The sequence below is a fragment of the Onychostruthus taczanowskii genome, unplaced genomic scaffold (assembly GCF_017590055.1).
Source record: "Onychostruthus taczanowskii isolate IOZ18803 unplaced genomic scaffold, ASM1759005v1 scaffold97, whole genome shotgun sequence".
Lineage (NCBI taxonomy): Eukaryota > Metazoa > Chordata > Aves > Passeriformes > Passeridae > Onychostruthus > Onychostruthus taczanowskii.
The window spans coordinates 37,405-60,414 of NW_024507768.1; the positions used below are offsets into that span (position 1 = coordinate 37,405).

The 23,010-nt window shown below is 41.8% G+C and overlaps 1 protein-coding gene across 4 annotated transcripts in view; it reads right to left on the bottom strand.

Moving 5' to 3' along the window:
- The window catches only part of MAGI3 (membrane associated guanylate kinase, WW and PDZ domain containing 3), a 53,077-nt gene that overhangs the window by 11,984 nt on the left and 18,083 nt on the right, over positions 1 to 23,010 (bottom strand). For 2 of the 4 annotated variants that reach the window (XM_041427070.1, XM_041427074.1), the window contains exons 2-15: positions 18,840 to 18,956; positions 17,285 to 17,404; positions 15,643 to 15,852; positions 14,184 to 14,358; positions 13,313 to 13,392; positions 11,862 to 11,919; positions 10,739 to 10,833; positions 9,960 to 10,148; positions 8,008 to 8,607; positions 6,954 to 6,985; positions 5,065 to 5,218; positions 4,466 to 4,557; positions 2,591 to 2,783; positions 1,700 to 1,885 (exon numbers count right to left, since the gene is read on the bottom strand). In XM_041427070.1, coding sequence (XP_041283004.1) covers positions 1,700 to 1,885; positions 2,591 to 2,783; positions 4,466 to 4,557; positions 5,065 to 5,218; positions 6,954 to 6,985; positions 8,008 to 8,607; positions 9,960 to 10,148; positions 10,739 to 10,833; positions 11,862 to 11,919; positions 13,313 to 13,392; positions 14,184 to 14,358; positions 15,643 to 15,852; positions 17,285 to 17,404; positions 18,840 to 18,956 — 2,301 coding nt within the window. Of the gene's footprint in view, positions 1 to 1,699; positions 1,886 to 2,590; positions 2,784 to 4,465; positions 4,558 to 5,064; positions 5,219 to 6,953; positions 6,986 to 7,978; positions 8,608 to 9,959; positions 10,149 to 10,738; positions 10,834 to 11,861; positions 11,920 to 13,312; positions 13,393 to 14,183; positions 14,359 to 15,642; positions 15,853 to 17,284; positions 17,405 to 18,839; positions 18,957 to 23,010 lie in introns of all 4 variants that reach the window. The other 2 variants (XM_041427071.1, XM_041427072.1) reach the window with 2 other exon arrangements.

Below are 23,010 nucleotides of genomic sequence, written 5' to 3' on the forward strand. Positions count from 1 at the left end.
CAGAATTAAGGAATATCCTGAGTGGGAAGGGATCCACAAGGATGAAAATCCAAACCCTGGCCCTGCACAGGGCAGTCTCAAGAATCCTACCATGTGCACATCAGATAAGCATCACAGACCCAGAACTGCCAGTCACAGAATCACAAAATATGCTGAGTTGGAGTGACCCACAAGGATCATCAGCTCCTGGCACTGCAGAGGCCATCCCAAAATCCAAACAAATCCCACCCTATGCCTGAAGAGTGTTGTCCAAACACTGCTTTAGCTCTGGCAGACTTGGGCCTGTGACCACTTCCTTGAAGAGCCTGTTCAGTGCCCCACCACCCTCTGGGGGAAGAAGCTTTTCCTAATATTCAGCCTAACTCTCCTCTGGCACAGTTCCAGCTGTTCCCTTGGTCCTGTCACTAGTCACCACAGAGCAGAGATCAGTGTTTGCCCCTCCTCTCCTGCTCCAAAGGGTGAAACTGCTTGTACAGGACAAACCAGCAAATAATGAAGAATGCTTCATTGTGAGTGAATGGAGATACCAACCCAACACCATGGCCTTGTCAAGTACAGAGTGCTGTGCCTGAAGGAAAACAAGGGAAGGAAATGGATCACATCTGCAAAGGGATGAGTGAGAATGTGTGGCCCTGGAGTGCACAAGAACAATTTGTTTTACCATATATAATGTAGTTTTCCATTTCATGCATTGACCCTGACAGACAGTGTGGGCTCAGAGAGAGTTATGGCTATCCACTGTAACACAGAGATTCAGATGCATGGGCAAACTCTTCTTACTTGCAAACAAAAATTAACCCTCAGACACACTTCAAAAATCTATCAAACTTCTTCTGCCAGGGACTGATTCAGTCAGGTGAGGACCTGAGAGAGCCTGTGCAAGGCCAGCAAGGTGCTACATCAGCTCTGCACAGACCTGACCACTTTTCCTGGTCTCTGAGATGAATACACACTTGTAATAATTGTCTCAAATTTCCTCCAGCTCTCCTGCCTCGATTCCCTCAGTTCACCCCAGAGTGACACCATGCCCTGCACAGCCTCCTCCAGAAACCAAAGCTATGGGGCCAGAATGGACAGACTGGAGAATAGAAGAGATGTTATGAGAAGTAGAAGGAAAAAAGACCGATTTCAGTTCTTTCCCCAAAGACGAGCACAGAGGCAGAACTAGAGACAACTATGCCTGAGCCGTGTCCGTATCTCACAACTGCAATACCAGACCAGACTACTTTTTCATTTTGGTGATCTTTCTAGACAAACACACTCCAAGATGACAACAAGTTGTTTTCCACCAAATACTGTACACTCTACTTCCTCAGATCCCCAAAATAAGAATTTTTACCTGATTAGGTAATATAAAGTCAAGGTTGAAACTATACTTCTATTAAAATGTCAATGAATTAATGCAACATCACTATGGCCTGACAAATATCTACATCCTAAATGCTGCCCTGGGACAAGTGCACACTCTTGGGTATGGGTTGTATGAGACATAAATTCCCTTTTCCCCATTTATGTCACAGCTGGGTGAACAAGAGCATAAATATGAAGAAAGACAGACCAACACTCAACTGGCTGGGCTGTGCCAGCATGCGTGAAAGTTGACTATGAGGGAAACGTCAGCACTGCACGGGAAGAGGTATTTGTGGAGAAGCCCCAGTGAGGTTAGGCAGAGGCAGAGCCACCAGGACATGGGACTTACCCCCTGGAGGAGGTTTGTTCTTGGAGGTGAGAATGACAAAGCCAAATCCTTCATTCTCCTTCCGCTGCAGACGGACGTCGTAGACCTCCGGGCATTGTTGGTTGGCAAAGTCAACACGGTTCAGCCGAGGAGAGCTGTTCTGTGTCAGGACAGGTTGTGGCTCCTCCTCCTCTGCCTGCTTTTCCCCTTGCAGGGAATAGACAAACAACACATAAGGAACAAATCACACACAGCAACTTCAGCACAACCATGAAGCTCAGTTGTCAGTACCAGCACGAGGTGGCGACAGCAGTTGCTAATCAGAGCAGGGAGTCCTTGTCAGCTGTAAATCCCACCCCAGCTTTGTCATTCATGGAGTCACAGACTAATCTTCTCTAAAGTGTTGATTTGGACACTGATCTAAAACTGCAGCATCTCAAGATCTTGCTCTGAAACAGCTCTCATTTGAATACAGTTCATCTTCCTACACACTAATGCTGAAAGACTTGAGAATACAGCATATGGAAGGTGCCCCTGCCCATGGCGGGGCATGGGACAAAATAAGCTTTAAGGTCCCTTCCAACCCAAACCATTTGGGGATGTTGAGAAAACAGACTGCATTATAATGCAATTTCCATAGCACTAATGGCTGTTCTAACTACTACCTGCAAAAAGGTTTGAAGAAACCACCCCTGCATCATCATTTTCAGAGCCTTACCTGTGTGAGCAGTGCAAGCTAGTGAGCAACAGAGTCCAAGCCTATTAAATTCTGCTTTTCTCCATTTAATAGTTATAGCTGACCCTCCTCAATCTCAGGCTGCTCAGCCCCAGTGCAGTAATTAAGTTCCAGAGCAGCTTCAGTAGATTTGATTACAAGCCCTAAGTGCTCTTTCTAGGCAAGCAGACACCTACCACTGAAGAAGATCTTCCTCCGGACAGTGAGCAGCACCTGCCCATTCCGAGCGGCACTGGTCATTAAATCCAGAACTTGCTTGTGTGACTTCCCTTTCACAGGGACTCCGTCAATGCACATCAGCTCATCCGCTGCACGCAGCCTCCCGTCCTTTTCCGCTGCTCCCAATGGGATTATTGCTCCAATATAAATCTGTGAGCAGAGTCCAGGAGTTTGAAAGGGAACGTGAGTTCATCAGAACACACAGTGGTTGGAATCCAGGTGAATCTGTGCAGAAGAGGTCTTTTGGGGAAGACTCTTAAAGATTACCTCACTGTCCAGCTCTAGCAGAAATGCAGCCAGCAATTGTACTCTGCACAAGCTGATCTAGTGGAGACAATCTGGAGTCTCAAAACATTCACTAAATACTTCAAAAGTCTTTAATCTATATTTTAGTCAGTTCTTCTCTCTTGAGCATGTTTTCCAGTTTATTAGACAGCTCAGTTTTTGAAATGAGCACACACCACGTACTTATCATATATATGATTTCCTAGACATTTATGACACAAAAACCTCTGACGTTCATTCTATTTTTATTTTTTTTACCCAGAACTGAGGAAGAATGACTGGGGAAGAAATAAAAGCTTTTGAACAAACTCAAATTTATTTCTGAAAAGTTGCTTATAGACAGTTCCACTTTTCAAGATGCTTCAGTTCTCAGCTTTTGGTAATTAGATAATTAACTTAAACATCAACAGTTCTGCCTACCCCCCACCTCAAAAAGTGCTACTAAATATAATACAGAGAAGAACACCACACTCAATTTGACATTCTACAATGACTTTCAACTAAATTGAAGATTAAGGGTAACCACAGCTAGTACTGCTGGAGGTTAAGAATGGTGGGCAGTTCATCAGTACACAGCACTCAAGCCATCAGCTCCGCACTTCCTAACAGCTGTGAGTGTTATGGAAACCAAACACCACAAATGCTATAAAGTGCAACAGAAGTAACATTCTCTGGGTTTGCTCTTTACTTTAAATGAATGTTAGTGAGGGAGGAAGAAAAACAACAAAAAAAAAAAAGCTAGCACTGGATCACAGCTGGGAATGGAAAAACTGAATTCCTTCACTGTAATCAGAAAACAATCTACGCAGATCTATTCCAAAAGCTTTTTCTCTCCAGTTAAACAGCTTAAAGAAAGGTCCCTGATATACAGTACAAGAGTTAGAGCTTCTTCCCAAAGAGAAATGTATGCACGTTTGAAAATAGAGTCTCCCAAAACCTGCCCTTGGAGAACAGACCATCCAGGGGTGTTTGTTCTGGCATTTGCCCAACACTGCCTCTAACATAATGCATGCTTAAAAATCCAGCAGGAGAAGCAAGGAATAGACGTGGTGTGTCACCATCTCAAACCTCGTTTCACTGGGCTGCAAGGAAAGGAACAGCCTAATGAAATTTTGACTGGAGGAGCAACTGCTTCCTTCCACTCACCTGCTTCCCAGGATTCGCTGCTGTGCACAGCTCACCAATGACTGATCACCACTGGGATCAGGCGACAATGGGCAAAGGCTGGGGACCAGCACGGCCCTTCCAAGGGCTCCGAGACACACAACAGCTGTAGAAACACCACCAGTGTCCTCGGCCCGACAAAAAATGTGGCCAAGGACGGGCTCAGTAGTGGGAAGGGTGCAGAACCTTGGAGACTGGAGTCCACAAAGATCGGAAAAAATAAAGGAAATGGGGACCAATTCCTGATCTCTGAAAGGCAGGTAGCGAATCGATCAATTTTGCCATCACTGAACTGCCGGGATGGGATGATGGGAAATGACGATAACAGAGTAGGATCATTCCAACAGCAATGCTATGAGATAACTGTGAGCAGTTTCACTTACAGGCTGATCTGGTCCGTCCCCACCAAGCACCCGGAAACCAAAGCCTGACTCTTGTTTTCTCAGGAAAACATCTAAATCTCTTGTGTTTGAAGCTAAGAAAAAAAACAGTATTTCAAAATATGTAAGGAACTATCTTGTATTATTGAGGGATTCTTGAAGGATTATGCTTTGGTGGTACACTCTTGAGTCTTCAAGTGACAAAACACAGTAACCAGAAATACAGTGATAGTCTCTTTTCAAAACGGTATCATTAATTTTCAAAGCAGAAATCTCAACTACATCTGTGCAGCAGACCAGGATAAAAGCCACTCTGTAACACAACTCAGAACTACTTTTATAAGCAGGTTTGCTGCAGTTTACTTCAGAACCATCCTTGACATTATTTCTGCAATTAACTGTTTTACTAAAAATACGGTTGAAACATACTTTATCTTTTTTATTTTTCTGACTGCTGTTTGAATTATGCATTACTTGAAATGTTTTATCCACAGCAGGCTAACAAACTTAGCAACAAAGTCTCAGTAGTTTTACTGCACATGCAACAAAAGAAAAAATTCCTTCATAATTGAGTATTTTCAAGTTGAATATGATGTACTTACGTTTGTCCTCATAAATTGTCTTAGACTTCAGGTAGACTTCAGACGGGTCCAGTTTAGGAGAGCCTGGTCGCACAGCAGAGGGTGGGAAGGGCATCGGCTGCGGAATGGTATCACTGACAGCTTCCAAACTCCCAGAACTGTCCTGCTTGTCCTTCTGAAACAGTCCACAGATTAAAAAAAAACCCACATTAAATAAAGGCATGACTACACTTGTGGGTGCAAAGACAATTAACACCATGCAGAAGAAAGACACAGGAAGAAAGGAACAAAATTACAGCTTTTCCATTGGATATGTCTGACCAGAGTACTAAAGTCTTTCTCACTGGTACATGAATTTCTACTGGAGACTAGGCTTGGAAAGAGTTTGAAGTGACTGATGCTCAGAGAGGAGTGAAGATGGGCAGATGCTGGTAGTTACCAACACATGGGATGAAGCAGAGCATAAAGGACCGATAACATTTGGAGAAGACACCGAATCCTCGTCAGGTGCCTGCCAGGCTCTGGACCACAATCCAGCACCATAGGCACACACTGCTCCACAGGCACTGCCTCCTGTCCTCTGCCAAGCTCCTCTCCACAAGCACCAGAGGTGCTCCCGGCATGAGCTGTTTGCTGAAACAATATACATATGGGGCAGGAGGACACACCTGGGTAGGGTGAGGTATTAACAACTCGCTATTTGCCTTTGCATGATCTGACAGCTGCAACACTCTTGGTCATGAGGCAAGGACACCAAACATCCTTGTGATCCCTCATCTAAATCCCCAATCAATTATGCAACAAAATAACTCTAAACATTTCTTCTGAGCTGAAACCCAGCCTGGAAAACTGGCACATGGCAGTGCATGCTAAACCACAGCAGGAGCAGAACAGACGTACATCTGCCCTTTCACCAAGAGCAGAAGAAACTGCCCAGAGCCATTCAGCAGTCTGACACTTCTTGTATGTTTATAAACACAAGAACTTGCCCTTTTAAAGTTAATTATTTTGCCACGCTGCTTAATGCCACTGAGCATCGAGCACTCTGTGGGCTGTTGCTGCTGTATGTGTGCTGGAATAGAATGCCAGTCCCCAAGTCCAAACTATTTTTAGCACATTGCCCTGGGATCCATGCTGACAGGGCCAGGGGCCTCCAACTGCAGGGATTTCTGCTCTGATTTATTCAGTGCAGGCAGGTGGATGCTTGCAAGGAATTGAATCTGAAGATCTTACTGAGCACAGTCATCTCTGAGTATACTGAACATGTGTGCTTGTGTCATTCCACTGCTGGAATACAACTAAGGTTGCACTCAAACAGCAGGATAAAGATAGAAAGAGAAGTTACAGCTATGTTCTGATAATGGGGTTTTCATAAATTGCCCTGATATGTTCTGTACAAGAAGCATTTTTAAAGAAGTATCTGTGTTTGACCAGCCTAATTTACAACAGAAACCTTCATAATAAACATAAGCATTAATATCACCAATATTAAATCAGAGGTTGTTCTATAAAGACCAAGAATTCTCTACTGAGCTAATATATATTAAAGATGCCCTGACAGATCAAACTTCCAAGAGCAATGAGTATTGAGCTAGGAATGTACAGCTCCATAGAGACTTGCTGAAAATATGGATCTATGAAAAGCATTTCCAGCCCATTAATTCTATGTGAGGATTGAGAAGAATCAAAGGATCATAAACTTCCTTTAAGAATGAAAAAAATAGGTGCCATATTTTGTTTCCCTTTTAATGGGTACTTTTAACAGCAGGTACTTTGACAAAGAATTTATGCCTACCAAGCAGATGTGGTTTTGCTAAACCATCTTGCAGGTTATCACAGGGACTAAAATCCAGAGGAAATGAGATTACAAAGCAGGTCAGAAACAAGTTAAATACATCACCAATACTCACTCCTTTGGCAGCTTTAGTAGGGGAGGGTGGACCTGAAGAAAATAGAAAGTAGCTTTAACAGCAGGTTACAAGAAGTTTCAACAACATTTCAGCAATATAATTCAGCCGCCTCTGGGGTGAAAATAACTGCAGCTGATTCACCATGCTTTTAAATGGCAAAGTGACCAAAACCATCACTTTAAGCGAAGTCTCAATTAGAACTGAAAGCTGTACAACAATGAAAAATATCTATTTCTCTTTCTTCTAGAAGCTGGTCAACCAAGTCACCCCTCAGTTCATAGGATAAGGAGACTCATGAATTTGTCTGAAGGAATTTCACTTGCCATAAAGAAATCTAATTATTTCCTTAGCTGATTAAGGAACAGTAGTATTTATACAGAAAAGGATCCAGAGATTTTTGCAAATGCCAGTGGCTGAAGTCAGCGTTACAATAAAGCCTGAAGGGACACTGAGCAGCCACAAGCTGCCTCATAATCCATCCAGATTCAGCTTCCTTTGAAAGACACACACTATCTACCACGGTTTCTGGGGAGAAGATGCATTCTGGTCTGTGACTGACCATGAAGGAAGAGGTGTGAAGATGCAAAGGAAAAATCTGAATTTTTTCTGCTATTCCCAGTGATGAGCTCCACCTCTTTGCTAAAGCTTCTTCCCATCGCCTGCAATTCCCTGTTCACTACAGACACAGTTACTAGAATATATTTGGAGAACCTCACAAAACTCAGTCCATCATATGCTTTGCATTATACTGGAGACCACGTGTTTGCTTTAGCACTCCCCAGAGACTTGGAAGAGACAGTGCATAAACATGTCACCATATAATTGTTGAGGAAAAAAAAAAACGCAAAGAAAATAACTGAAACTTCGAACAAAACCCCAGCAACATGCTCTCACCCTAAATGGTCAGGGGTATAAATCAAACTTAGAACATAATGGCTCAGAGATATAATGAACTGCTGCTTAGCTGTCAAGACTGGACACTATTTAGATATTACAGTAAAATAGGACTTTTAAAAGCTTATAACCTGTATGACAACTGCAATTTTGTCTGTACCTCCTCTTAAGATAAGCAGGGGCACCTCCGCTCCTACTGGAAACTGCTTGAGCACCTCCACCACCTGCAAGTGGGTCAAGTTCTGCACATTCTGATGGCAAATCTCCTTGATGACATCCCCTTTCTGTAGGCCTTGGCACCACTGGCTGTCCAAAATCATCTTCACCTTCTGGCCTGTGGGACTGTCTGCAATGGCAAACCCAAAGCCTTTAGGCCCTTTGACCAGAGGGATGGTGACCAGCTCCGGCTGAGAGCCTCCTGAGGAGGCAAAGGAGACCCTCTGCTCTGCTGAATCCACAGAAGGGCCGTTCAGGCGACCGTTGACCAACACTTTCCCATTCTGGTCCAACACAACTGTGGCTGCTACTAAATCTTGGCTGGACATGGAAGCATCTCCCTTGGCCACCGGCAGGCCATTAATGACAGGTGTGGCTGTCATGATATCCACCATGGGGTCTTCGTTGTCATCAGGAAGAGGGTACCCACGGCACAAAGTCATGTTCACATACTGATTGATGGGAATGAGCTGAAACATCTGGACAACATCTGCATGGGTATGGCCAAGGACACAGCTTCCATTAATGTCCACAATGACGTCGCCTGTTACAAAAGAAATTTTGACGGTGTCAGAAACAGAAGCGGAACCTTCAACAAAAGCCCACCTTGAAGAAATCACAGTGCTGTCTTCAAATTAATAACTAGTGTCTGAGATATTACCTCATGGCTAATATTGCCAAAAAGCATAAAGGATTTTCTCTTTGCATTTATTCTATTTCATCTCAGGACACAGTGCGCTAAATATATAAAGTTTAATCTGCAGCAGATTTAAAAAATGATACTGTACAGTCATGGGAGATGAAGCAGAGCACACACACTACAGCCAGCAGACGTCTTCTACTTTAATTCAAATTGCAGAGCATCCTAAACCCAATGCAGAATAAATAGGATTTTTTTGGCCCCGTGTTTATTTTAGGACTGGCTGAACTTAAGCTAGGATTGTGCACACACACATGCTCCATACTCTTACAGCTGCCACATGTGACTATGAATGCATTTCCAAAATGAAATTACGTGGGCTTCAGATCCCAAAACCTTGTTTCATGTTTTCATAATTTTGATGTGAAACTTTGCATGTGAGGTACAGTATGTCCTATCCCTTTAATGCCCAGGCATCAGTAAAACAGGATCTCTCTTATTCCATGAACTACAACCGGAATAGCTGCACATCTTCTCATTCCAACAGTTCTGCAGGATTGTTTTCATTTTTGCAGAGGTGGAAAATGAACCACATACAAAGAAGTTCAAACAATACATCAGCAACAAAACAGGAAATTGTTCCATTTTGTAAGTAAAATACTACTTATCATTCAAAGTATGAATTCTTTTACCTATTTGAAGAGTTTATGTTATACGTAAAGAAGCATTTTGCCCTTTCTAATATGCAAACCAGATGTTATGGTAAGGTTATAGGTAACTTAATTACACACGTAATAACCATGAAAAAATGCGCAAATCTTCATGGGTTGCTCATCCCTCTTCTCTCCTCACTTGTCCGGCTCACACAACTTTGCTTCCTCACTCCTGTGGGCTTTTTGCAGTTTTAGTAATCCGTGTCATGGTTTTTGGTAGCAACAAGACAAAACAGACCAGGATTCAAACACACTATTTTTACTTCACTTACAGAGAGGAAAACCATTCTATGAATAAACATGAAGACCAGTGTCTTTGCTAAAGCAGAAGTACTGAAACCTTCAGAAGTGCCTTTAAAGTCAATTTTTATCTAGAATGCTGCTTCTTTTCCTTTTCAGCCACTGCTCTGCACAGATCTTTCACAAATATGAAAGTATTTTATTTAGTGAGGATGTGGATGGAGTTGTCCAACCTCCTGTGCCTCAAAGCTGTGTTCTCCAAAGTATCCCAGGAAATGGAAGTTTACAGAAATAATACTTGACCTGGAGCAATTCTTCCATCTTGTGCAGCGGGTCCATCTTTTAACACATTCTTCACCTGGAGAAACTCATCAGGCCTGTCCCCTCCGATGATTGTGAAGCCGAATCCCATGGTACTTTTTTTCAGGGATGTCCTTATAAGTGCTCCAGTAAGCTGGGATGGATCTTGAGTGAAGACAGACCTCCCTGGCCCTTTGGAATTACGGAATACAGAGTCAGGAGGGCAGGAAACCAGGGTTAGTTCTGGTAAATTTTTTGTTTAAGGTGTCACAAAGGTTAATTTGTTTATTGTTGCTCAGCTTCTGAAGCAGTTTTAATGGATAAACAGACAGGAAAGTGCTACACTCATTTTCCAGCTGAATTCAGTGAATGGAAAAGAGTTTTTCTGAACAGGTTGCAACAGAGCTGTATGCAAACCTCCCACCTCAAATTCCCAATTTTTATCCTTGAATACCAAGCTTAAAGTAGATCAAAAGCATACAAACTCCAGGTGCAGCTTTACCTGCACTTCCAGATGGCTCTTCTAACCCTCCGTATATTCCAAAGCTGTTTATGACAACCAGCTTCAGAACAACCAAAATTATTTAAAAGCAGTCTTAGTGCCTTGGTTAAATTTTAACATGAAAAAATCCCTCAAAAAACCCAAAATATATTGGAGGGTAACACTGTAATGGCTAAAAAAAGACAAGGCTGAGGCATTCATGAATTCCAGAACTGGATTTTTACAAAGCATACTTGCAGATAAAGATATATGTGACAAAGAACACAATATTCAGTGATACCTGATTTGGAAGGGCCAGCATCAGTCTGTCCTAGCTGCTTTTTCCTTTTGGCTTCCAATACTGGATTTTCAAACTGAGTTTTCTGGTTAATATGACTGCAGGCATACAAAAGGTAGATCAGGATTTCAACAGAAAACATTCTGACTACTTCCCAAAAAAGACAACCCCAAAAAATACATCTACAAACACTACTTTTTATTATGTCAGATGAATGGTCTGGAGAAATGAATGAAAAACCTCTCATAACCAATACTGAAAGCATGTTCATTCTTTCAGCAGCTTACTTACTTTGAGGCAAATCAAATTTTACTTCCTTTAATCACCAGGCAGAGTTGATCTGAGCAAACCTGCTTTTTCTCTTGACCCTTCTACCTATACTGTTTACAAACTCAGGCATCAACTTTTCCCTAGTAGATGACAGAAAAGTACAGCATATGAGGGGAAAACCAACAAATTTGAGCATAATTCAAATACCTTGGCTTTGCTAAGTACAAAATGTTTGCTTGTTCTCTGAAGCTACATTTTCAACTCTACCATTTTTCTTCTCCATGGTTAAGGAGAGATTTCATTTCCTCTGGCTGAAGGAGATTCAAAAGAGCTCCTGCAGCAGTTTAGTGGTTATTGACTTGGCTCTTTGAATACAGCAATGATCTACAAGTTATTTTTACTCTTTTAAAGTTATCAGGTGCCATTCTTAAGTCAAGTGACTCTGTTTTTGTTAAGCTAAGAAAAATGACATCAGCTCATTTCCATCTATAAATTATTTTGGTTGCAACTTGCTTTCCTTCCCCAAATGAAAAACAGTCCTGAAGTCTTTAAGTCTGTGGATTTTCCCACATGCCAGCGATACCAGAAGTTTGTGCCACGAGTTTGCGACCCCAGAGATGTTTTTTCTGGATATATTTAATAGTTTCACAGAATCACAGAATGTTTTGGACTGGAAGGAACCTGAAAGCCCATCCAGTTCCAGCCCCTGCCATGAGCACGGATACTAGACCAGGTTGCACCTAGCCCTGTCCAGCCTGGCCTTTCACTGCATTACAATCTCTACTTACTGGGGATCAAGGACTTCGGAATTTCATGCTCAATATTTATGTATGCCAAATCAATAATTAGCACTTACTCAACGTAATATGTCCCATATTGAGGGTCTTCTATTTTCTCCCATCCATAAGGAAGTTCTGCAATCAGAAAGACCGAATTCTCCATAACAAGGGAAAACTATCCACAAATATCAGAGTTCTTATTAAAGAACACCTATGCTCATGAAATATATGAGGAAAATACAGGTCCCATTTTCTTCCCTGATGAAAGGTAAAAGCCTGTTCCAGGTAATCTGAAGCCCAGCAACTCTTACTCTTTCTTGCACTAAATGATGAGCCTTGTATTCAATGAAATCACACCACTTTAAACATATAAGAAACTTAAAGACCTGTTTGTACTGAAAATTACATCCAAAAGGCTCCTTTTTTATGGCAAATTCAGCATCTGGTAAGAGAGACCAAGCAGCTCATGACTGACTGAAGGCAATAAGCAGTTACCACAGAGGTCAGCTTATCAAGTTTATTGTTCTAGTTATCTTGACCATGGAAATTTAAATATTAGAATAATTAATATAGTCAGCCAGACATTTTAAGGATAAACTTGCCCTGCAATCTTCTTTGAGGCTGCCCTAAGTTTGACAATAACAGGATTTCCCCAGCATATGACAGCATATGACAACAATTACTAATACCAGTATTGTTCCACAGGGTCTGACTAAAGACCCAATGGGTCTATTAATTTAACTATTTGTTTATCTGGATATCCTGCATCTCTATTTAAGGAGCTGCATGTATGTTTAATAAGCAGCAGTATGCAGCCATTACTCCAGCTGGCTTCATTATGGATACATGGCTGTTAGGCTGGGCAATTTTGGAGGATGACAGGTCATTCTGAGGCTGCTTCAGCTTTTGGAACATGTCAGGCATTTGCTGAAGACAGACGTACCTGATACTCTTTTCTAGCAGACTAAATTCGCCAACTGTGTAGCAAATGGTTGCACAAATTGCCTGCCTGGAGGCTACTGACCTGGAAGTCTTGAAGGCATTTAAATCAGTCAGATTGTTCCCTTAGCTTCTGCATTTAAATACTATGTCACATGCAATAGTTATCATTAGCAATATGTATTTTGCCATACCTTCTTTGTTATTCCTATATTCTGTTACTTATGGACCTTCTCCTGCTATATTCCACCTATACAACAATTTCCAATGAGATCATCACTCATGTGAAGCTATCTCCTTAAGAATGACACTTACTGGAACAAAACATCTCATATTCTGCTCAGGAATGCAGATAAACCTTCCATCTGGCCAGATTCTACTACTCCAGGGAAAATACACCACAGACTTTCCTAGTCTTATGTAAATTCCTATTGCCACCAAACAGGGGACACTCAGCACTATGCTGCCAGCTCCAGAGTCACATCTAGCAGGGAGAAGCTTCTACCACAGAAGTAATCGACTGTATCCAGCTGGGATAAACTCATACATTTATCAGTGACAGGTGACAAATGCATTCTGAATATCTCACCTCCATCTTCACAATCTTCAGGAGCTTTGGCCTTCTTACAGAGTCGGGGATCAAGCCATGTGGTTGTCTTGGTGTTGTGACTGTGGAGCAGAACACATGCCAGTAAGAGAACTCCCTCACACTGAAGAAACTTTCCTTCAAGTATTTACTATTGTAGAAAACTGTAGGCTTCAGATAATACAACCTTTATTTGTGCCTCGGTCACATAATAAAATACTAAAAAGAAAAGGCACCAGCACACTGGAGACTCTCCAGGGCACTCAGGAAGTGTTAGAGGCACAGATCCTCCCCCCAGCCCCCAAAAGCTCATATGGGAATAGCAGCTGTTTCTACCTGATAGGAAAAAAAATATTTTTAGCCTCCTCATATGCTAAACTCTCAGGAAGGTTTCTGTTTCATTTTTGCCTTAGGATTTATAGATGAGGCAGTTTTACATGTGCACATATGAGCTACTTTTCTATCCTGGACTTTCATCTGGGCTATTTGTATTTTGAAACATCCATTCCCTTCCAAGGAACACAAGCAGAGAAGAAAAGCTAAACAAAGTCTCAAATTTCAGAGAAATTTGACATAGAGAAGGTTTCCATGTCACACTTCCCTTAGCAGTACTCAGCCAGCTTTGTATGTGTGAGATACAAAACTTAGAACAAATAAACTGAATTGCAGGTGGAACCATAGGATCTTCCTGCACAATTCCTGGCAATTGTACTGAACACGCAACATTGAGGACTATGAGTAAGGAATGTAACAGCAGGAAAATAGCAAATTTCATAAAGAAATAGACGCAGCAAGAGAAGAAGAGAGGTGAAAGAGCAAGCTTTCCAGACTGCAGCCACCAGCACTGCTCTCCTCCAAGGAGCGAGTTACTCACTCGATGAAGTAGATCATGCCAGTGTCCGTGTAAGCCATTTCCCAGTTCTTGGGTAGTGGTTCCAGGGTCTCATCCCTTGACAAATAATTTCTGAAGTCCATGTTGCTGCTTGTCTGGTTGTAGCTGGGAACAGGTTTCATCCAGTCAGGAGAATCTGAATGTTTTTCTTTGTTTTCTGCAGTTGTTCAGGGAAAGTGTTTGTCAGATGCTTATGTTGTTTCTCACAAAGAACCACCCTCTTAATCTGGCTATGAGTGGATGTCTAACATGTCCCTGTATGTGATGTGCATTTTTTCACTTTTTTTTTCAGCTATGAACTTTGAAAAGCTGACATGAAAAGACTGAACTCTGCTCTTCCCCTGCCAAACAGAATTAACCTTGTATTATGTGTCTGAGCCGACTTTGAAAAATCAACACTGGCAGAAATCCAAGTTGACTATGCTCTGTTGCCATTTCTACAGAGAGAACAGTGTTTGTAATGCCATAAAGCAATAAAAAAAAAATTCTACTAATATTCCCCAAAGAATCAGAAGGAAATGTAGAGAAGACACAAACTGCCAGTAAAATAAACAACACCTTCCTACAAGCCACAACTAGCAAAAAGATCCCAAAAATTCCTGCAGGAAACTTTAAATAGAAGCCTCTACCCTTCAGAACCGAGGTTATGCTTGATACCCTCTGTGACATGATGATGTCCGTGACCTTCACCCAACCACCAGCCTGACCACTGGCCCCTCTGTGGTGTTGCCAGCCCTGAAGATTACAAGATTAGGTCAGGTCTGGTCAGTGTAACTCTGTCCTAAACAGACACACAGGATCAGCTGCAAATGCAATGTGACAGTTCCTCTCCACCATCAATTCTCCCCCCTCCAGATGAGTAACCATGACAGCAAAAGGAAAAGGGCATCTTGCCAATCCCAGAAAGGTCCTGCTGGACACTGCTCCAGCCTCAACACGCTTGGCTTTGATTCTCTCCACGAGGTCCCCCTTAGGTGGTTTCAGGTTGTGTGATAGTTCCCCTATGCAAAATTATCTGAAAATTTTACAGTATGAGCCAATGTTGCCCCTTCTGAACCAATCACTTCCTTAAAATCTCCTGTGTACAAATTCAATAGTTGCCTCAAAATTCAACAGTAACATTTGCAGGGTATGAATTCTACTCTGTGAAGTATTCTGTTATTTCAAGAGTGGACAGATTTTTCCTTCCCGCTCATGTAACTGGCCCACTTCCAGCACCACATGTTCTTGACCAAGCAGTGCATTTTATGATGCAACTGCACATCTGGCTGGGAGAACAGCTGGTTCTTTTTAAAAGGTCATCTCAAAATCAAGTAGAAGCACCAGCCTGAACAGAAACTGCCTTCATACTTCACCAAAACTAAGGAAGCATGAATGTTTTTTGTACAGTCCTTATCCATTCATACAATACTCCAGGGAATTTCTCCCCTTGTCAACCAACCTATCCCTCCGCTGCCATTAACTGCTTCCTTTTCCTCCTCTTCCTCCTCTTCAGGGAGAGAGCTTTCCATCCTTTGCATTTTGCTGACAGATGTGGTTCTTTTCCTCTGCGATTCAGTATCAAAATCATTGTCAAAAAGAACTTGATCCACTGGATCTGGCTGAAAGGGGCTGGGCTCTGCTGGAGGCTTTGGAGTACCATAAAAATTACCTGAAAATGAGACAAAAGTCAGGATCACTGAAGCACTGATACTGCTGAAGGCACTAGCAGTGGCTGTTACCAGTTTAGTGCCCACGGAAACGTATTTTGGTGAAATTTTAAAGCCTCAAAGAAGACATCAGCACTACCAAAACCCAATCAACAACCAAAGCTATTTATTCATACACTGACTTCTTGCTAATGCATCACTAGCTGTCAGAAAACAAGAGGTTACATGAGAACTATTATCCTGCTACAAGTTTCCTAAAGAAAAAGATGGATTTGGAGCAACAGAAATACTGAAGTCAAAAAGTAAATTAATTTTATGCAGACACGAGATATTTATTTCCATAAAACCAGTTAACAAGTAATTTATTTTTAACACTTGCAATTTTCTACTGACAATACACTAGCGAAACAAAGATGTTGATATGGCTTCATAGCAACAGCTTCATATCAATATGTTGATATTTTTACTTCAGAAAAAGGAACAAATTTTTTCCTTCAATATTTTAATCTAAGCTACAAAGGAATCATCTGCTGTTTTCTGGAAAAAAATTTCAGCAATTGACCTTTCTCCTGACTGCTCATATGATTTTTATTAGGGCATTGAGCACAAAGCAAGGAAGCTTCCCAGAATTCCTGCTGGGGTAACTTTTGGAGCCTGGATATGGTTTTGACCATTTAAATACATGTAGAAGGAAAACCCTTCTGCAAATATCAAGCAAGGGCAAGGCTCAGAGAGGGGAGAGCCAGATACAGTACAGCTCAGGAATAAAAAAAAAAGAAACTACTAGTTTAGCCTAAATTTGCTTAGGAGATTTCCACAGACCAGACAATATTAACAGATAGTGTCGGATAAGGAAAACAAGAGGCACAGAGCCTTTCACAGGATCGTCTACTTTTGATATCTTCTTTTTTCACCATCTTCATTACAATGTTTTTCCTCACCACATTTAACAAACCCAGCTTTCGTACAGATTTGGACAATCTGGTCTAGTGCTGTTCAACTTCTCACTGAAAAATGCTTTTGTTTCCCTGCTGCGTCAGAATTTCTCTTGCTTTCTGTCTCTTGATGCACATCTGAGAGAAGAACACGGCTCTGTTCTCTGACATGTACACAAAATTGACTAAGTTCTCTTATATTTGTACCAGGCACAAACAAACCTTTTTAGAATGCTTCCCAAAAATGCAGCGGTGAAAATAATCTGGTGGGATTAAGAGTGGTTGAAAGGACAATCTGCAGATTATGAGAAAGCTTTAAAACAAGATCGCTCCTCCTCTTCACAGTAACCTAAAAATAGACTAACTATTGTCTCTCTACTACTGTCAAGACCGTCAAGAAAGCAGGAAAACTGGTACCACAAGGAGCTACACTTGGACTAAGATCCTGGACACAAGTATTGGGTCCTTATTCCCATTCCATTAAACATCACTGACATACCATCATATGTCCCACTTTCTAGTAAAGCTCCACTTTCTTCCAACGCTTTAAACTGCTCAACAGGAATGAAATTATAGTCTACCCCAGGGACCTCTCCATCTCTGGGAGCCCTTGTAGTGCCTGCAAAGACAAAGAAAACACTCTTGTAAGACACTTAAGTGCTGCTTGTTACCAAATGCCGCCTGCTGCACAGTTCAGTAAAAACAATGTATTTTCAAATCTTTATACAAAGATGATGTCGCTCCAGTAAGAGTTAAAACTGGTGAGCAAGTGAACAATAACGTATAAAAACTGAGCCAGTAAGTTACATAGGAACAACACTTCTGGTATTGGGGGAGGAGGAAAGAAGCAGCTAGGTGAGGTGGCAATTAAGAGAGAATTTTTTTCTTATAGTCAGTGAACCAAAAACAACGTTTGTGGCAGCTGACAACAACTGGGCCACGCAATCCCAGTCTGGGATTCTGGGAACAGCTGTGGTATTTTATTTTAACCCAGCTGTAAGAGTGCTGCATCTTTCCCTATTTCCACCAGCATCAACTCTCTAATTTTCAATGAGGTCATTATGACTAAGCACATTTGATTTTTGGGCCACCAAATCCATAACTCAGCACAGAATTTATTTTTTAACTTACAATGCAGAGTGTAATTCAACCACACTCCAACTCCTGGCTGTAGGTAAACTTCATCAGTAGATTGCTGTATTAATGCAGAGGTTCTCAAAGTGTTTTGTCTATGAAAACAGGCCTCCCATAGTTACAACAGCTTAATTAAAGCTCTCCTGAAAGGACTTCACTGATTCATTACTATTCATTACTGCCTACAACCTAATAGCAAGCATGTATCATTTTTTTCAGGCAGCAGCATGAAAAAGAGCTAGTAAATAAAAGCTAGTAATAGTGAAATGCAGTTTAAGAAAGCCACAAACTCTCAGTTGTGCTCAGAGAGAAGACAGCAGAATTCCTGTAGATACAAAAACGTTACTTGACAAAGTAAGTTTTTAGTGCAATGAATATTTAAACAGCCAACAATGAGCCTCTTTAATCAGTCTTCTCAGGATGAGCAAACGGTCTGCCTGTACATTCTACCACTGTCACCCCTTCTGCACCCAACCTCTCCTCCCACCCTCCTGCCAGCTGCCCTGTTCTGCCAAATGCACTTGACACTCAAGGTCTCAGTTTGCTCTTTGTGAAGAAAAAACCACAACACATTGACAAAATTCAGGATGTTTTGGCACTGCTTGATCACGCTGAGAAAGATTTATTTCTTGTGGTGGCTGGGGTCATTCTAACAACTACTGACAAACTTGTGAAGATCAACACACAGATATTACTGAAACAATCTGAACTTTGAATTCTCAAGTTTTTGCTGGTTTTCAGTCCATACTGGCTGCACCAATTCATAGCAACTTCAGATGTGAAGCTACTGCTGCAAAGCCAGAAGTCTCCACTACAAGGTAAAACGCTAAATTATATTAAGAGAGAAGGCATTTCAAACTCACAAATTATGTGGGAGTTAGCGGGAACAGATGAAATGAGGCTGATCTTTACATACTTACAAGGGATGGTTCTCAAATAGAGATTGTCTCTGATCACTTGCTGGAGTTTGTGGTCTATCGAGCCCTTCTGGAACTGAAGGCTCAGGTAGTGGCGCAAGTCCTTGTTGATGACTTTTCCTTAGGGAAAAAAAAAAGAATAAATTAGAATAATTTGTAAAGCAGGATCTCACAATAAGAATTGTGTTTCACTGCTATGGAAGTTTCAGAAAAAGCATGGAGTTGGAAGAGTTGCGTTGTTTTAAATACAACAGCCTTGATGGAAAATACCATTTTGTGCTATCAAATCACAGAATCCCAGAATGGTTTGTGTCAGAAAGGAACCTTAAAGCTCATCTTGTTTCACCCCTTGCCATGGGCAGGGACACCTTCCACTATCCCAGGTTGCTCCAAGCCCCATCCAACCTGGCCCGGAATGCTGCCAGAGATGGGGCAGCCACAGCTTCTCTGGGCACTCTGTGCCAGGACCTCACCACCATCACAGGGAAGAATTTCTTCTGGCACAGAGGTTTTAAGCAGAGCTGACTAACAACCATTCCCCCTCATCTTCCGAACAAGACAGTGACAATATTCTGGAATTGTCTGAAAATCAATATAAAGTATTAAAATATAAAACCTATTAACAAAATTCAAAGTTTCTACAGACAAACTATTTCACTGTATTTTGAAGTAGTTTCCATTCAATTTACACCTTCTCACCAGTCACCTGACTTCAATATTTTGTCACATGGGAACTTGCATTCTTCAAATTATAAAAAGAAAATATTTCCTTCTTAAAAACATTGCGTAACAGAAGGGAGTTATGTTTTTTTACGATTACTCCTTTGCAATACTTCTGTCAGGTATCATTAGTGAATCTGTCACATCACTGGAGAACCATGGCCCTTCAGCACACAAATAACTGAGTTCTTGTATTACTGCCTCATCCTTCAGACAGGAGGGTACAAACCAATCTTTTGTACCCTGTCAGCCTACCAGAAAACACAGTAAATAGGGTTCAGTGACCTTGGTAAATTTAAGTTACGTACTTCAGCAGAACACTCAGGGCTTTAGGGAAAAAGCGCAACCTTTGTCTCCAAATCTAGAGCAGGAGATGGGCAGCAGCAGATGGATGCTGGTGTAGCACAACAGCAGGGAAAAAGGCTGGAACAGACAACTGCTCCTGTAAAATTACATCACCAACAGGTTACGAAATGCATAAACCTGCCTTAGAAGCATTGCTGACAGGAGCCTTTGAAGCCTGTGAGCTCAAAGTTGCTGAGGAGACCACTTCACACAGATCACAGACCGCCACAGCAGTCCTCATACAAGGCCCATTCACCTACATCTTCAATCAATTACCGTACTTACATATATGTCAAATTTGGAAAAAATCCCAAACCATCAAAACCCTCCCACCACTAACCAAGTTTTCCCAACACGTGTCACTTCTGCAAAGCTGGCTGCATGTTTTGTTGTGGTAAGTTTATACTTTCCCTTCCCTTTTAGCCAAGGTGAGGGCATTCCACATCTTGTTCTCAACTCTTAAACAGGACCTCAGCAACCACCACTCACCAACAACAAACTGAATTTCAATCTGCACCATCTTCCCTCCAAACAAAACCGTGCCACGATGAGTATTCCAAAGTGGAACTAAGATTACCTATCAGCCCTTCAGAGAGGTCAGTGATGTCCACAGATTAAGCAAAGCACACACAAAATCACCTTAAACCCTCAGGCAAGGAGAGAATAAGCCCAGCACACCCTCTGAACAAGCAGCAGATCCTGTGCTGAACACAAGTCCTGAACTCCAAATGAAGTCAACTTTTCACCAACTTTAACAGCATCATTTATTTAAAAATTACTTCCAAACACACAAAAAACATTTTTCAGTATTAGGACAACACCTCAGCATTGTCCCTGTGGCTGTCCAGCAGTCACATAAGCAACAGCAATTCCCACTAAGGCAGATCTCCACCCAAACCCCTCCCAGGAAGGCACAGCAACTCCACAGTCCACACCTCAATTCCCTGCTTTACCAGCATGAACTGTTCCTCATAAAACTTTGGATTTGCTTCCTGCAGCACAACAAGCACAACATGTCATGCAATATGGAAACAAATGGGGTAATCTCCAGAAAGAAAAGTATTTTCCATTTGTTACTACAAATTACTTTACTCTTTGTAGACAAGATAGTTCCTCAACATTAAAAAAATGTTTTGCTGCTGAAATGGTCCATTCACCTCCTTGTCAAAGCCAGATATGCACTTCAGCAATCCCAGCATATTTCACTTAGGCAGATCAATACACTTATATTTTGCTGAGGCAGATGGATCTGTTCATCAGCTACTTTCAGAGTACTGCACATTGGAAAAATCAGACAATATGTGAGAATCTGTTCTGGGTGTAGAATTGCAGACTTTATTTACTCACTGATCTTTCCCTCTTCATGTTTAAAATTTTAAAAGCTTATAAACCCATTTCAGTAAATATCAACTCAGTTTAAAGACAAAATAAAGGCAAGGCTGCTACTAAGGATACACCAATACTGAGAGGTTAATATTAAAAGCTTAGAGACTACACTATACTGTGAGACCAAGATGACTAAATTGAAGACTGACAGGATTGCCTAAGGAAAACAGAGAAAAGTCAAACAAAATAGTGAGCAGAGGAAAAGTTACAGAAATTCACACAGAGAATGGTGTGCATTAGAAAGCAGAAAAATAAAGTAATAGTAAGGATGGTTTAGGCAACCTCTGGCAAAAGTCAGATTATTTTCCTGCCAGGAGCTGAACATGCTTCTTTTACATTGCTTCACGCAGGCTTTTAGGAAAACCTCATGTACCAGCCTCTCCAAAATGACCTGATAAACGATGGGTTGGTGTCTGTTGTGCTGCTGAGCCGCTTCTAAAGGATGACACCGGCAACAAAGGGATCAGTCAAGAGGAATTATATACTTTATACCACTCAGGTTCTGCCAGATGAACAGGCAAAAGCCTCTTGTTTTCAGTTTTAATTTAAATTAACAAAAATAACCTGTTTGGATGAGGATATGCACACTGGAGTTGGGGGAGGAGAATTAAATGACTGCAGAAAAAAAAAAAAAGGCTCAAGTGCCACTGCAATAATACACAGCATTGCGAATTAGGGAGACAAATTAAAGGGAGAAGGCGGGTTGGGGGTATGGCTGGTTTCTGGGTCCCAGTGCATGTAGCCAGGGCACGTCCAGCCTCTCATCCACCAAAAATAGCCCCCACAGTTCGAGGACCGGGCAGGGAGGAGCTCTCCCAGCCCAGCCCGCAGTGATCTGCCGCCATCTCCTGCTGATCCCCTTAATTCCACCCCCCAAGTCTCCTCACTCCCCCCCCCAGGGGAGTTTGAACAGCACAGGGTGAAAATTGCAGATATTACATACTGCGATGCAATTTTGTTTTCTTAGAACATAGCAGAGGAGAAATGTAACCAGAGTATCATCACATACATTCAGAATTCCACACTGTGAACAGAATCCCAGAGTATCCAACAGCTCCGCTCAGCTCTATGATGGGTTACATAAGCTGTGGCAGCCATAGGCCACCGACTAGGAAAACTCCAGTGAAACACATATTAAGAGCTATAAAGCAGCTCCAATGGCTTCACTCACAGTCTAACTAAAATAGGAATTCTCTGGGCTCATCAAGTAGAAAACAGTTACTGTTTAATTAAACTGGGCTGTCAATACACCCACTGAGACTAAGTGATTTTTCATGTGACTGAGCAACAGGCATTTAAAGAAATGTTCAGCTCCACAAACCAGGGATGCAGTGTTAGGAAAACCAAGCCAGAATTAGTGTGTAACACATTAGCTTTATTATATTCCTCAGCAGCTATTAACATACGATGATTTCACATAAATTCCAGATCTGAGCACATGCATTCAATGAGGACAATGAATGATTTCCAAGCATGCAAGAGAATCACTGTATTCATGAAATGTGGAGAGGCTGGAAAGACCCAGTGGTGACACAGCTGTCAGTACCTGCCATCCTTCACCTGCAAGTACTTCACTGTGACCTGGCAAATACACACCTATGCTCTCAGCACAAGGAGAAGGTGGGAGGTTCACATTATTATACAACTAACACAGAAAAGAGACTAGATCATTTTGAGAATGTCCAACCCAGTCAGCAGGCGCTTCCTCATTTTGTGGGTTAGA